The sequence below is a fragment of the Tamandua tetradactyla genome, chromosome 17 (genome assembly GCF_023851605.1).
Source record: "Tamandua tetradactyla isolate mTamTet1 chromosome 17, mTamTet1.pri, whole genome shotgun sequence".
Lineage (NCBI taxonomy): Eukaryota > Metazoa > Chordata > Mammalia > Pilosa > Myrmecophagidae > Tamandua > Tamandua tetradactyla.
In genome coordinates, this window is record NC_135343.1 from 40,709,184 (window position 1) to 40,725,516 (window position 16,333).

General features: G+C 33.6%; 1 protein-coding gene across 6 annotated transcripts; it reads left to right on the forward strand.

Moving 5' to 3' along the window:
* Positions 1 to 2,037: 2,037 nt before the first annotated feature.
* On the forward strand, positions 2,038 to 16,312 carry ETAA1 (ETAA1 activator of ATR kinase). 6 transcript variants are annotated; one of them, XM_077134411.1, is made up of 7 exons: positions 2,038 to 2,393; positions 3,657 to 3,785; positions 4,049 to 4,125; positions 7,656 to 7,768; positions 8,039 to 10,077; positions 13,238 to 13,312; positions 14,779 to 16,312. In XM_077134411.1, the coding sequence occupies exons 1-7, from the start codon at positions 2,171 to 2,173 to the stop codon at positions 14,895 to 14,897; spliced, it is 2,775 nt and encodes a 924-aa protein (XP_076990526.1). In that variant the 5' UTR covers positions 2,038 to 2,170; the 3' UTR covers positions 14,898 to 16,312. The 6 variants fall into 6 exon arrangements, with proteins under 6 accessions (XP_076990526.1, XP_076990528.1, XP_076990527.1 ...); XM_077134413.1 differs by having other exon boundaries at positions 2,038 to 2,331; XM_077134414.1 differs by lacking the exon at positions 2,038 to 2,393 and adding an exon at positions 2,683 to 2,825.
* The last annotated feature ends 21 nt before the right edge of the window (positions 16,313 to 16,333 follow it).

Sequence of the window (16,333 nt, forward strand, 5' to 3'; positions counted from 1 at the left end):
ATATGCGTTTTCCTGATTATCGGTGTTCAGTTAATTTCTTAGTGATTTACATCAGCCTTTTATATATTTTACATATAAGCCCTTTACCACATGTCTCCTAAATATGTTCTCCTGATCTGTGGCTGGACTTTCACTTTCTTTAATGTTGTCTTTGAATGGACAGAAATTCTCAAGTTTTCAATTTTACTGTTTTCAAATTTATAAAATATTTCATTATGGTTAGTGTCCTTTTGGTTCTATTTAAAACTCATTCTTCTCCATGAAGGCAATTTACATAATCTTTTAGAATGCTCATTATTTTTCTCTTTTATAATTAAATCTATAATCTTTTTGAGCTTGACAGGCAGATGTGGTTTGAGGGGTCAAGCTTCTTTTTTTTTTTTTTTTTTTTTTTTTTGCCATTTGAATATCTAACTGAGCAGGCACTATTTATTTTCAAATAGCCCTTTCTCCCAGTAAGGAGGGTCATCTTTGGCATAAACCAAGTGTATATTTATGTGGAAGTCTGTTTCTGGACAATCTATTTTTTTCCTTTCATATATATGTCTATTCTTTCACCATTATCACACTAACTTAATTATCCTAAATTTATAGTAAGACTTAATACCTGGTATTAAGGTATTATCCCACTTCATTATTCTTCAAAAGATTATCAAGACTGTTTTGATATTTGTGGCCCTTTGTATTTTCATATAAATTTTAGAATAAACTTTCCATGCTCTACAAAAATTTTTTTAAAAATAACAACAAAAACTATTAGAATTTTGAATGGATTTTCATTAAACCTATAGATCAATCTGAGAATTGTGACAATATGGACTCTTTCAATCCGTGAACATGATGTGCTGGTTTGAAAGGATTATATATCCTAGAAAAGCCATCTTTTAATCCTCCTCGTTCTTGTGGGAGCAATCCCTTTCCAATAATGTAGATTGGGATCTTTTGATTAGATTATCCCCATAGAATGTGGCACACCCAGTTGTGGGTATTAACTTTGATTGGCTGGAGATGTGACTCCAGCCATTCTAGGTGGGTCTTGATTAGTTTACTGGAATCCTTTAAAAGAGGAAACTCTTTGGAAAGAGGGAGAGAACTATGAGAACCAAGAGAAACCATGTAGCCAGAGACCTTTGGAGATGAGGAAGGAAAACACCCCTGGGTGAGCTTCATGAAACAAGAAGCCTGGAGAGAAAGCTAGCAGACTTCACCATATTTGCCATGTGCCTTTCCAGGTGAGAGAGAAACCCTGAACTTCATCAACCTTTCTTGAGTTAACCTCTTATTGGTGCCTTAATTTGGACATTTTTATAGACTTATTTTAATTTAGATGTTTTCATAGCTTTAGAACTGTAAACTTGCAACTTAATAAATTTCCCTTCTAAACAGCTATTCCATATCTGGTATATTACATTCCAGGAACTAGCAAACTAGAATACATGGTATAATCCTTCAATTATTTAAATCTTTCCATTTTTTTCAAAAAGCATTGTATTGTTCTCTCGATAGAGATATTCCAATCATTGATTAAATTTATTCCTAGTTATTTGATATTTTGTATGCTGGTGTCAATCACATTTCTTTAAAAATTCAACTGTGTGGTTTTTGAAACACAATTTTGAATACTTTGTTCCAGCAACTCTGTTAAATTAATTTATTAATACAATGTTATTCCTACATTTTTTGGAGTTCTCTACGTACAATCATACCACCTACAAAAAATTACAACTTTATTTCTTCCTTCCCACTCCTTATAACTTTTTTTCTTGACAAACACTAAGATAATAATCTGCATCTGAGTAATACGCCCTTCTAATGGTAAATGCAATAAAAAGATGGTTGTGAATTCAGTTTTCTTCCCACTTCACCACGCTCCTACCCTCAATTAAACTACCCAGACTCCCCAACACTTTCTCATTCCGTGAATCTCAAGAGTTGAGCAGAGCCGCCTCCAGACCAGGCGCGGTCCCGGCTTCGGGAGCGCGCGCCGCCAGGACCCAGGCCGCTCCACCCCCATCTCCGGCGCCGCCAATCAGCGGCCACCTCTTACACGGGTCCCATCGGCCAAAATGGCGGCGGTCCCGGGCTTGGGGTCCCGCTCTTAGTGCTGTTGCCCTTCTGCCTTTGCAAAATGCTAAAGGAAAAGAGGCTCGTGGAGGGTGGGTCATAGGCGATGAGTCGACGAAGGAAACATGGAGACAGCCCTGGCCCGAAGGACATGCCTCGCCGAACGGCGTCGGCTGAAGAGGGCAGCTCGGTGGCCGAGCCCGAGAGGAGGCGGCTGCGGTCGGCCCGCCAGGCGGGACTCTGCGGGGCTGCGGAGGGGCCTTCCCGGTCAGTGCGGCAGCGAGCGCAGCCTCCAGCAGCCGCCACCTGCAGTAAAAGTAACCCCGAGGGTGAGACGTTGGTAGCGCGGCCTTGCTGGGCTTCGGCGCTGCAGCCCCACAGCCCCGCTGGCAACAGGGAGACCTGGGGCACGGGCGGGGTGGAGCCTACAGTGTTGGCTCTTCTGGGCGTCCTCCCTCGGGAGTCCTGACCTAGCTCCACACTGCTTCCCCGCGGCGGTAGGCCCGAGCTGGAGCACTGCCGGGGGAGGTCTGATACCCGCCGGTCGCCGTGCGCTGGGAGGAGTTGTGGGGCTTGCCGGCTGGAGGGGGGGGGGGGGGGCGGAGGGCGGCTGGTTTCCAGGCAACGTATTGTCCTCAGCAGTGAGGAAAAATACCGGATAGGCCCTTTGCCTTCGGCTTAGTCCCAGTTTTCAAAACCGTGGTGATAACCACTCTTGTTTATTAATAAATCGGTAATTCCGATGTATGGCAGCTTTCGAAGTAGGAAACTAAGGGCCCTGTAGCATTTCATTCTGATCAACTTTTAGTGCCCCATTTTTTCAGAAGATTTGCAAGAAACCTTGGTAGAAATTGAACTCATGCAAAATCCCTTTCCTAGTGTGTTCCTAAAATATGACTTTTGTAACCTTACGTGTCTTTATTTACTTGGGCTCCTTTAAAGCAGTTCCGGAAAGATAAAAAATAACTGTTAGAAATTCAGTTGACAGTAGAAAGAAAGCTTCTCAGGAAGTGTATCACTAATGCTTTTTTTGTTTGTTTTTTTTGCGTGGGTAGGCACCGGGAATCGAACCCAGGTCTCTGGCTTGGCAGGCGAGAACTCTGCCACTGAGCCACCGACCCATTACCCTGCTAGTGCTTTTTTAAAGAATTAGCGTGAACTGGATAGAATTGGTGAAAGAAGCTAAACCATAGACTTTTACTGAAATTTCCATTGAGAAACTTCTAAATTTTGAAATGTCATAATGAATTATAGGTGACTGCCCAAAGCCTCCAATTTCCAGTGATAGTGAATGGAGTGACTAGGTTATATAGTAGCTTAAATTCAAAGAGTGACTAGATTATCTGAAAAATTGATATATTATTATCAAATCAAAATGTCAAATTTGTGTATGTTATACAGATTTTTTAATGTGAAATAAAGGTACCAATCCTAGTTAATCATCTCGAGAAAATTTTATATTGGGCTATAAAAAGCAACCTAATTATCGGTTTTATTGTTATAAAAATAACAAATCTGTTATTTGATATTTGTATATTGTAAAATAATGCTTTTAATTGAAACAACTGTTATTTTAATGATATTTTATATAGAAAGATATGAAACACCAAAGAGAGTGCTGAAAATGGATTTATTTTCTTGTGCCTTCGGTTCTCCTAATGATCCTGATGGACAGAATGATATCTTTTGGGATCAAAATTCTCCAATGACGAAACTGTTAGGTAATTTGTTAATGTTTTTCTGTGGGTAAATATTTGATAATTAGGATTTAACTGTGGAATTTCAGTAAGGTAAGAACATAAGGAATTTCAGTTCAGATGTTTTTTGAGAATTTTCTGCTACTTCTGCATTATGATATGCATGTGATGTCAGAGTGTGTAGTGATCTAAGCTATGCTAATTAAAATCATTTCTGAAGAAGTGGCAGCTATTTTTAAACTAAAAGTTGTTGTTTATAATTTATAGAAATGTCTTTGTTTCTTTAGGTAAAGGAAGTAAAAAACAGATATACACCTCAGATAGTGATGAGATCTCACATATTGTTAATCGTATTGCTCCTCAGGTAAATATCACTAGTTTTACAGTTTATTTTAAAACAGTGAAAAATGTACCACTAAATCCTTGTACAGTTCATAAAAATGAAAAGTAATAACATTTTTTCTTTTACAATACTCTTCCAAATATACTGGAGCAAAGATTACTTTTACCTTGTCTAATTCTGAAATACACATTTTGAAAAGATGAACATAATATAATATTGGTAATAAAGTTTCCCAATCATATGTCTTGGTTTAATTTTTATAGTGATGATTTCAACTAGAGTTTTGTGTTTAACAATATATGGCATCACTTTTCAAGTTACTGAAATGACAGAATAAGGCAACTAATAAAAATTGAAACTTCTGAGGGCGGGCCGCGGTGGCTCAGCGGGCAAAGTGCTTGCCTGCTATGCCGGAGGACCTCGGTTCGATTCCCGGCCCCAGCCCATGTAACGAAAACGGAGAAACAAAATACAATAAAACAAGAAAATGTTTAAAAGATGTTTCCCTTTCTTCCTCTCTTCCTTCCTTCTATCCTTCCTTCCTTCTCTCTGTCTTTAAAAAAAAAAAAAAAAAATTGAAACTTCTGAGAACTTTTTTGTGATCCATATTTGCTTACTATCTAAAGAATGCCTCTTCTCATTCAGTGAATCATGCTCATTGACTCATAGCATCAAGAAACGTTTATAGGAGTGGAAAGAGTACTGGGGAGATGAGGAGCTCGTTCTGAATCTGCTCCTATGTTGAATGGCCTGGGCAAGTCACTTCAGCTCTCAGAACTTCAGTCACTCAGCCATGCACTAGAGTTATTACTCGTCCTGGTCTCATTATGAGAATTATGTTAGATAATGTATGTTAAATTCATTGTAAACTGTAGAGCACTATAAATGTTAGGTCATAGTAAACTTGCTATTATTTGCTCTAATAGGACCATGTATAAAAGTTGCTTTTTCCTTTCCTTCATTTCAGCTTTTTACTGTTTGAGTAAAACAGAAATATAATTTTATTTCACAATTTGACATTAAGAAATCCAGTAACTCTATTTATCGTATTAGTCCTATCACCATTATCAGGAAGCAAGAGCCCAATAATGTGAAACTGTCCTGAGCTTCTTTACTTTCTTTCTTCACTCTCTTTCTTATTTTAAGAATATTGAAATCAGGCTTGCGTCCATTTTTTGCTTAGTGTCTTCTCTGAAGAAGCATGGCATTTTTTCCTTAATGTCCCCTTGTTTAATTATTACATGTTGACCATAAAACAATTAATGGCACTGGCCCAAACAGTAGTTTCCAGAAATCACCATCATCCAGGTGGTAGAGACAGGAAATGAAGTTTTTCTTCATGGCTATAAAATGTTTTAAATTACAACTAGCATACTCAAAACAACTCTGTTACTACTAGCTTGGCATTCTGTTTGCCATGTCATAAGATTTCATTTTACATATGGTTCATTAGTTAAATAGCATTTATGCCATACTACTACTCACCTTATAAGTTAACAGTAGATCTTCATCGGTTGTGGGTTTCACATGAAAAAAACGTGTTTGGACTGGCCAGTCTAAATAATGATAGAAAGGTAGTTGAGTAAATTATTGGACCCTTTACCAAAATGGGCTGGAAATTAGAACCTCATAAAAAAATGCCGAGTATGCAACTGGTAGCTTGTATAAAAGAAAACATACAGTGAAATAAGTTGGTTTTAAATGTTAGCCTTTTACAAACAAATTTCAACTGAGCACTTTAAGACATAAATTTTTGGCAGTACCAAGTTTTGTTTAAAAGCTTATGACAATCTCAGAATGACAAATATTAACATTTATTTTTCAGGTAAACTATCCTCATCAAATCATTTGATTTCCTCTTAATGTTTTCAGAGTTGGCATATCTTTTTTAATCCACGCTTCCATTTAATTGACAATTACTTCACTTTCTTCAGGAGTATTGTTTGATCAAATATGTGCATTTTTCCATCATATACAACTGTATATAGTATACTCTTTAGGATTAAATGAAGTAATGTGCTTAGATGCATTATACAACACCTAGAGTATAGTGTATCAGTAAATTATTTAAACTTTAATAAATAAGTTTAAAACTATTGCACTTAATAATAGTACACACATACATATAAGACTATATATATATCAAGCTGCTACAATTTAATTCATTAAAAATTGGATGAATCTAAAATTACTTAGTAAATGGATACAAGTCCATAATTTAATCATTAATGATGTTCTTTTCCTTAAATACAAGACTGTGTTGGAGCAAAAAGGTGAAAATATATATTTAATCTGAATTTGAAATTATTATTTTTCTTGAGTATTTTGCAGCACTAAAATGAATTAGGTACAAGCGGCCATCTAAGAACACTGCTTGTTTGAGGATTTTAAAGTACTGAGATAATAGGGTTCTTTTTGTCTATTTCCTTTTAGTAATAAACATGAACTGCCATCTTTAAGTCCCAAATTATGTTAGATGCTGAGACACCATAAGACAAATCCTTACCTTCAATAGCCTATTATCTAGTGATAAGACTTTTACTTGTGTGTTAATTATTTATGTTCACTCTAGATGTTATGAAAGAGGGCGGTGCTACAGTGGCTCAGTGGTAGAATTCTCGCCTGCCATGGCAGAGACCCCAGTTTGATTCTCAGTGCCTGCCTATGCAAAATAATATATATAGAGAGCGAGAGAGTAGAAAATGAGTAACCTATTTGATTTGTTGGTTTGGTTCATACGTAATATGTAAAGCTCATCTCTAAATAGCCAGTACTAAAATGGCTTTTTATTAGGTTTTATCGTGGTTGAACTTCTTTTTCTGCTTTCTTTACTTTTTTTGCTCTTATAACTACCTCATTCTTAGCATCAGTTCTGACTTGCTCTTATTCCTAACACAGTCCTGATCTTAATTCCACATAGTAAGTGTTTTCAAGTCAGATCAAAATGGTTGTTCAAATTTAGATAGATATTATAGTGGGAGCAGAAAAAATTTGTAGAGTCAGGTGATATGGAAAGTATTCCATATGTATCTTCCTTTATTCTCAATTCTGAATAATTTTGCCATAAAATTTGTTTATTTTTTATAATACTTTTATAAATGACAATTTGCCAGTCAGTTTTCTTTTGATTAAAACGTGCTTTTACTATTAAATATGCATTGGGTAAGTAATTTAATGCCTAAAACTTTAAAAAGTTTTGAAAATAAGGAATTCTTAAATTTGAATATTTTTGTTCCCCAAAACATACATGGATCACTGTTTTAGGAACTCCCTGTTCCTAAAACAATTCAAGGTGCTGTTCACAAAGGTATTTGTACTTTCAACAGTAAAAATGATAGAAGTAAGTCACAACTTGTTGTCATCTCCAAGCATTTTCATTTTGAGTTGGTTACCTCAACAGATTTTATTGCTCTAAGAAAAAAAGTTCAAAATAGATAATGTTTCCTTCTTCCCTCCATTCCTTCTTCACCTCCCTCCTTCCCTCCCTCCCTCCTTCACTCCCTCCCTTCCTTCCTTCCTTCCTTCTCACCTCTTTTGTTCCCCTGCCAAAGGATGAAAAACCAGCAACAAATTCTATGCTGGGCATGTGGATTGGTGCATCTGCTATTCCTTGTACTCCCAGTGTAGCAAAAGGAAAATCAAAAGCAAAATTTGGTTGCACAAAGTGAGTTCAAACTTTTCTGCTTTTCCGAGATTCAGTGAAGTGTAAATATATTTTTAATAACATTCTGTTCTGATTTTTTAATACTTTAAAATGATTAATCAATTATTTTCCTTAGTTTTGACATGTAAAGTATTGTAGTTAAAGTATTTGTATTATAAGTTTAAAATTTTTAAGTGTTGACATATAAGTATGTAACAATTGAATAACAATTGATTATAATGGTTCTTAGAACATTTCTCAATTATAATTTTTTAAATGTTTGTCTCATAGGTTAAAAACACAAAGTCAAGAAGAAGAACTGATGAAGTTGGCTAAGCAATTTGATAAAAATATGGAAGAGCTGGATGTGATTCAAGAGCAAAACAACAGAAATCATGATTTTATCCAAACGATTTCAGAAACAGAGACCTTACATAACGATGATATGCAGATGCAGTCATTATGTGATATAATTCCCCAAATTGATAGTGCTATAATAAAGAAGCCAATGAGGGAAAACACCAAAATATCTGTGGCAAATGATCAGCAGAGCAGTCAGAAGTCATTTGACCAAAACGTTGAAGCAGCCTTTAATGCCATTTTTGATGGTTCCACTCAAAAATGTAGTGGATACTTAAGCCAAGATGCATCAGATGCTTTTTTCAACACCAGTAATACTGCCTTTGGAAAGAAAACCAGTTTGAAAGAGGAGAAAATCATTACTAAAGAAACTCAGATCACCGAAAAACTGCAAAATAAAATGCTAGGGTCACTTTCTTTTGAAGTAGGTACACCCATAATGGCAAAATCATGTATGACTTCTTGTACTAAGGAGCTAAATGCTTTTAGTAAGCACATTGATCCATTTACTACCAGTGATTTTGAGGATGACTGGGAAAGACTATTAGACAGTGAACCTTTTGTTATGCAAAATGTCGAAATAGCTGAACTCCCTGTTCCTAAAACAATTCAAGGTGCTGTTCACAAAGGTATTTGTACTTTCAACAGTAAAAATGATAGAAGTAAGTCAAGAACAAATACAAGTTTAGATGCCAGGCTGTGTAATACAAAAATTTTAAAAGATCTTCCTTCAAAGACACATAACAGAGAATTAATAGATGCTGGAAAAGACAGGTTTTCACCAAATCCAAATGATAAGCCAAACAAATTCCCATCCATTGGAAATAAAACAAAATTTGAGAACTCTTTTGATAAAATTGTTATTCAAGACAGAATTGAAGATGGTGCAGTTGTACCTACTTTAACACATGTAAAGGATAATATCCATGCTAAGTTTACTCCAAATATAAATGCTTCTGAAAATATGTTTGCTTCAAATCCAGGATCTGCTAATGAACAAAAACATAAGCCCATTTTAAATCACTCTTCTAAGGCATCTGCTAATAGAGATTCTTTTGGTTCTGCAACTTCAAGCGGTGAAACCACTGTTAGTAACCTGAATCAGACTAATGTATCAAAGTTAGGTCCTTTCTTTGATGATTGGAATGATCCATCATTTTCCAATGAAATTATTAAAGCATGTTGCCAATTAGAGAATACCTGGGAAACAGATGATGTAGATGATGATTTGTTATACCAAGCGTGTGATGATGTTGAAAGACTAACTCAGCAACAAGACATTAGGGAGGATGGCAAGACATCAGAAGATAAATTTGAGATCAATAATTGTTCCAAACATGGTGCTAAAAATATGTTTACTACATCTAAACAAGGAAACCAGTTGTTGCAATCAAAACATTTGCATCTGAAAAGCACTATACTGCAAACATCTTCCTTGACAGATAGCTCACAAATAGATAAATCAATGAAGGAGAAAAGGGAAATTTATAGAAATTCCCCAAGTATGTTAGATGCTACGACGAATTTGACTATGTACTCTAAAAACTCAAATTGTCAAATCAATGAGCAGCATGTCTCCTGGAATAACACCGATGTTCCAATAAAAGTAAATAATTCCAAGTCTGTTCTTGCAGGAAGTTCAAGTTTGAATGTGAGTTCGGGTCATAGGGGTACAGAAATTACCAATTATAAGGAAAAAATGGCTACTCGACATCTACCTCCTAGGAAGACAGATGAAACTCAGAGCAATCATAGCAAAATTAAATTTTCAAAGTATACATTCACAAAAATGAAAAATTCACAGACTCTTTCTCAGTTTAATCAAAATTGTATAACAGAAAGTGTATCTGATACCAAAACACAGACTTTAAGGGAAAATAAAACTCCATCTGTGAACCCAGTACTCAGGGAGGCTGTTCAACAACAGTCTTTGACGAACCTTTCTGAGTATTTGAAACAGCCTTCAAAAGGTACGTATGAAATAGTTTGGAAAGTATCATCTTGGAAAACAGTAAATGAGTTGTTACTTGAATTTTATTAAAGTGTAAGATAAAAACCATTCCATGATGTTTAACTAGAATTCTTAGTGATTCTTACAAATAGTATATTGTAGTATGCAAAGAGTGGGCCATGTACTCTTCAGTTAATACAGTGACTGACATAGTAGACTATGAATAAGTATTTGTTAAATGATTTATGAGTTATTTCCTGGAAAATAACACTTTTAGATATATGTATTGCTGTTAAATATGTAAGGTTATGTATATTTACTAAATATTTTTTTGAAATGAGTAATCTTATTCCTACTTTTAGCAGAACTTTTAAAATCTAGAGCATTCTAATTAAACACCATTGCTAGTATAATATCTGATATAAAACTTAGGTTTATTTATGACAGTTTGTATTGTGATTTACTTAACCTGGTATAATCCACCAACCGATTCTTCCCTCTCCTCTTACCATCTCCAGTTGTTCATTCTATCAAATTCCCATTGCTTCTACCTACAAAAAAATGTCTCAAAACTACATTTTTCTCTCTACTGCTACCACCTTTATCCAAGCCAACATTTGTTTAGACCACTGCAGTCTTTTATCTGTCCTCTTCAATTCTACTGTCACACAGCAGAATGACCTTTTAAAAACAGATAGGCAAAAATGACATTCCTATGCTGAAAACAATTTTGAATGGCTGCTCATCGTTTCAAATAAAATCCACACTTTACACCATGACCTACAAGGGCCTGGATTATCTCTCCTTGACCTGCCTGCCCCCACCATTATTTCCATCTTTTTTTCCCTTACCTACTAAGCTTCAGCAACACTAGCTGTCTTCCAATTCTTCAGACAAAATAGGCTCTTTCCTAGTTCAGGAACTTTGACCATGCTATTTCCTTTGACTAAAACAGTTGACCCCTTTGTTTGATTGGCACTTTGTAATCCTTAGGTCTCAGTTTAAGTTTTACCCTTTCACAGAAGCCTTACTTGACCTCCTATGAGTAGATCTTCTCTCTGATATTTCTACCATCTTGCTATTTTTCCTTCATTTACACAGATTACAATGAAATATTTTTTGAATACTGTCTGTTTTATCATTGAATCCCTAGGCTCACCACAGCATCTGGCAGATACTGTTTCCTTCACCAGAAATATAGTACTCCCACTGCATACACCAGATCTGCCTGCCCAATTTCCGTTTTTTCTTTCCAATCCAATGTATTTCTAGCCACCCAGAATGATTTAGATTCACTTTCTCTGAGTTTCTTCAATACCTTGTGCTAACTTGTGTTATATGCTGGCTTCTAATTATAGATTTTCTTAATTTCCCTCATTCGAGGTTATGGATAGGATTCTTATTTAATATGTAGATCAATGCTAATATAGTGAGAGAGTTTTCAGTTTCTTTTAACAGTAGATGATTGTTTTTGTTTAGATTCTTGGTGATGCTTTTTTTGCCATTACTGCTCCTACTTTCCTGTTTAAGTAACTCTCCTTTTAAGCTTATTGCAGTTATATACTAGTTGTTTAAAAAAAAAAGAAAGCAGTATAGAATAATTTGAAGTAAAAAGTGAAGTTCTTTATTTCTCCCTTCCCTCACCCATTCCCCAGGGGAAGCCACTGTTAACAATTGGTAAACATCATTTAACATTTTCTATGCATATGAAAGTGTGTGTATGTCTGTGGAATGGTCACACACACATATATACACAAACATATTTCATACACATACATAAATATGCATGTTATAATACAAATGCATGTATGTATCAGTTTATTTAAATAGATAGAATTAAATGCTGTACACCACTATTTAGTAACTTGCTTTTGCTTTCACTTAGTATAGTATCGCTGTTTTTTCATGTTACTACATATAGATTTTCTTCAGCCCTTTTAATGTACCATAATTTATTTTGTTTCCCTCTTGATGGAAGTTTAGGTTGTTTACAGATTTTTACAAACACAAACAGTACTCCAGTGAATATCCTACATAGAAATCCAATGTTTGCATGATACTATGTATTAATCCTAAAAAAATTGATGTCAGAGAATGCTTTGAATTTTGATGGATATCACCAAAATGCCTTCCACAAAAGTTGTGACAGTTTACATTCTTATGAACACCATAGATGAATATTATATCCCAAACTATATATTTTGAAACTTTTCAATTGTTGTCAATCTGTAATAATTTAAATATTTAAATATATATTAAAGTGAGTATGTTGCATTTAATTGAACTGTGTTCCCAGTATGTATTTCTTTATGTATAGTTTCAATTCCATTTACACTTAACTTTCTCTGGAATATTTGCATTTTCCCAAAACTGCTGAATATTATCATATCTGGATTTTTTTTGGATGGGAAATCTACCATTCAGTTTTTCTTACTGATTTTTTTCTTTAAGCTTATTTATAGGACTTAATTACTGTTATCTATTGATGTTTTCTATTGTTTCTGCTTCCTTTTATTTTGGTATACAGCATGCTGTCTCCAGGGAATATATTTGAAATAAAACCCACATAACTACCTTGTTGGTCTAAGCTGAGTTTGGCAAATTGACCAGTCCAAATCCATCCTGCAGCTTGTTTTTGTACTAACAGCAATGTTTTACATTAAAATGCTTTTCATTTTTAATGGTTGGGAAAATCAAAGAAGTCTACTGGTTCATGACATTTGAAATTTGAAAATTATATGAAACTCAAATTTGATTGTGCATAAATTATATTAAATTCAAATTTGATTATGCATAAAGTTTTATTTGAATATAACCACAATATTTGTTTATTTATTATCAATGGCTGTTTTTGTGCTGCAGTAGCTGAGTTGAACAGTTGCTCTAAGAGACCACCTGGCCCAAGAAAAGCTAACTTTTACTTTTTAGACCTTCTTTAAAAAATATGAAGAGCCATTTTTGCTTTGTACCTTGCAGTAGTTTGAGACTTTCCTCTGTATTTTTATTGTAGATGGAGTTTAAGGAAGGGCTGAAGGGAAAAATATATGACTCTTTCTAAATCAAATTTTCATGGTGTGACTTTATTAAAATAATCATTTGAAATTATTTTCTAGAATATCACCAAGCCATTATGAATGAAGTTATATTCTTTTCTGCTATTAATCTGCTTTTCCTTCCAGACTTTTATGGTCAGTTAGTTGGGAGTGCATGTATTCTGAATTTCTTGTATTTCTCAACTTGGAGAGTAATATTAGGTAAATAGTTAAACTAATTATAAACTATAAAGTATTTTATCTTTCTGTAAATAAAAATAGCTACAGTCTTTAGCTATTAGCCATCTTAATTAGCTTAGGATGTAAAAGACATAAACATTGGGTGGGCCATGGTGGCTCACTGGTAGAGTTCTCACCTGCCATGCCAGAGACCTGGGTTTGATTCCCAGTATCCTGCCCATGTAAAAAAATAGATAATAAAAATCAAGAGAGTTTATTCAAAATATGTATCTCTAACCCTAAACACCCAGTCCCATTTCTGATTATATCAAGAAAGGGAAGGACAACAGATGATATATTTTGGAAAAATGTTTCCCTTAATTAACAACAGAAATGTTGTAATAACAATTTTTATATAATTAAATGTTCTAATAACAAAACTTTATCAAGGTAATATTATGTGTACTAGTATATATAATATTTCTGCTGATGCTATGGATTCTTATTTCTCTGAAAAGCAGATTTTACAACAAACAGTTTTGGCAATAAAAGTTGATTTAAATATGTTAAGGTAATGATCTTAAATTTAAAATATTTAAACAAGGAAATAAGTTTGCTAATTTTAAAGTATGGTTCGTATCAGCATTATATAGATGATCTTTATTTTTACTTTAGTGGCCTAACCATGGAATTGAACTCAGTTTTTTTAGAACTTTTTTGACAAAGGTAGAATTGCATGTATTTATTAAAGTAGAGCTTTCTTATTTTCATGTACTTAATTTAAAACATTTTTTGTTTTATAGTGTTAATCTGAAAGTAAACACTAAAATATTCTTCTTAAGAATATATTACCTTCACATTTTATATATTAAAAAGATACTCAAAGATTTTATTCCTGTATTCTACTTTGTTGAATAATTTTCTAGTGTTTTTGTAAAATACGTTTTCCCAATAAAGATATCATAATGAACAGTGTCACAGGTGGCCAAACTTAAGTCTATTGACATGGTCAATTTCACTCCAGAATGTTTTTTCTCAGTGGCTGAAATGAGAACCTTGTTGTTCTATATAGCTTATCTTATAGTAAAGATACACTGTTTGAAATAGTAATAGCCAATTTAATTCATTATAACTTGACTGCCTTTCTTTTATGGTCTGTATAATATTTAAAATCACACATTGCTTATTTTTAAAATATATTAATCTGCTGGTTAAATAAATTAGATGCTATTGTCCATAAGAATTATTTGGTAGGTAGGTAGAATAAACAGTTGGATTGATCAGTTGGCCTGATCAATCTTTTGATTGATCTTCTTTTTGGCCCAGAGTTTAGATCTTGTGTATACTGATTTGGAATCTTACATTTTGTATGGTAGTATGATTTCATAGCTAACCAGTGTGGCAAATCAGAATAAAATAAAAAATAAAGATCATAATCAGAATAACTTTGTAGTCCTTAAAACTGATGTATTTATATATACATTTTATGGTTATTGTTTAAATCTTAGAGGAAGAAGAAAAAAATAGAAGATATTCCCCTGAAGAAATTCAAAGAAAGAGGCAAGAAGCACTGGTTCGAAGAATGGCCAAAGCACAAGCATCATCTGTAAATGCGGCTCCCACTTAACCTAATTTCTTTGATGAACTAATGGTTGGAAGACTTCACAAAGACTGTTGATAACTATCCATGATAGGAATTTTTTTTCTTGATTTCTCTGTGAGAAATTTAATGCTGACTTATAAAGCATGGACTTCTACTTTATTATTTAATAAATCAGGATTGCAATGGTAAATAGAACTTTTCTTTGTAAGTGTATATGAAAGTAATTACATATACGTTTTGGAAATTCAGGAAAGTTAGCAATTATGTAATAGAATTATAGAGAGGAAAGTAAAAATTTTAAGTATTTTGACTGCAGAGGATCATCAGAAAATAGGTACTGTTTATCATACTAAGTTTGCATAATACAAAACTCATACTAAGAATAGGGACTACTTTTTATAATTTTTTTTCAATAACTGTTGCTTCAGGTTTTTAAGCATTTTTGAATTTTAATATTTCCATATTCCTAGGACCATGATTGGTAGGAAATAAAGGACTATAATATATTTGTAAGGAAATTATTATTTTCAATTCCTAGTCTGAAATGGGTTGAATTTTGTTATTTCTGAAACATGATTCATTTAAAAACTTTGCAGGACAACACTTATTTAAGAAGTATAGTTTAGAAAAAAGAAAGTGGGTTGGATTGGTTATATAAGTAATATAGCATCATCATTAATGTGGAGTTGGCAGAAACTTCAGAAATCATCTGATCCACCTTTATTGTATAGATAAGAAAAATGAGTACTATTATTCTTAAAAGTCACAAGGCAGGTTAAGACTTGGGATTAGAATGATTTCTTTGGATACCTAGACAGTTGTACCATTTGCTTCAGAATGTTAGTGTATAAAATAACTTGTTTGAGGAAACATTAATTATTTTATAGTATAAACTTTTAAAAAAACATTAAGAACTGTTTAATAATAATGCTCATTCTTATTCTGTATTAGAGAATTAATTATTCCTAGATATAAAAATGAAAATCTTTCTGTTTTCAATTTTTCTGTACCTATGCAATTTTCTCCTTGATTTATTTACTGACTTTACTATTTTTTTTCTCTATTACTTTTTTTTACCCCTTTGCCTATTTGGAACTTACTGAGCCAGAAAAAGATGTCTAACCAGAGGGCATGAGGCAATAAAAAAGTTTTATTGCTCCCAAGTGACTACAACAGACCTGAGCAAAGTTCTAACTAGGTAACACCTATTTTGTCCTGGTGTTCATCACTATTCATGTGTCTTAGAGCTGTGGTGATATCAAACTGACTAAATGTATTTTAAATTATTGCGTTATAGGTATACATCATTTTGTAAATTGTATTTTCATATGCACAGTGGAGTAAGAGATTCTGAATAACCTTCATTATTTAAGTATATGTAATAAGAACCTAAATAAATAAGGTAAATTTTGTAAGAAAATTAAAAATTGACAATCTTTTATCTTTTTCTAAAGTGGCTT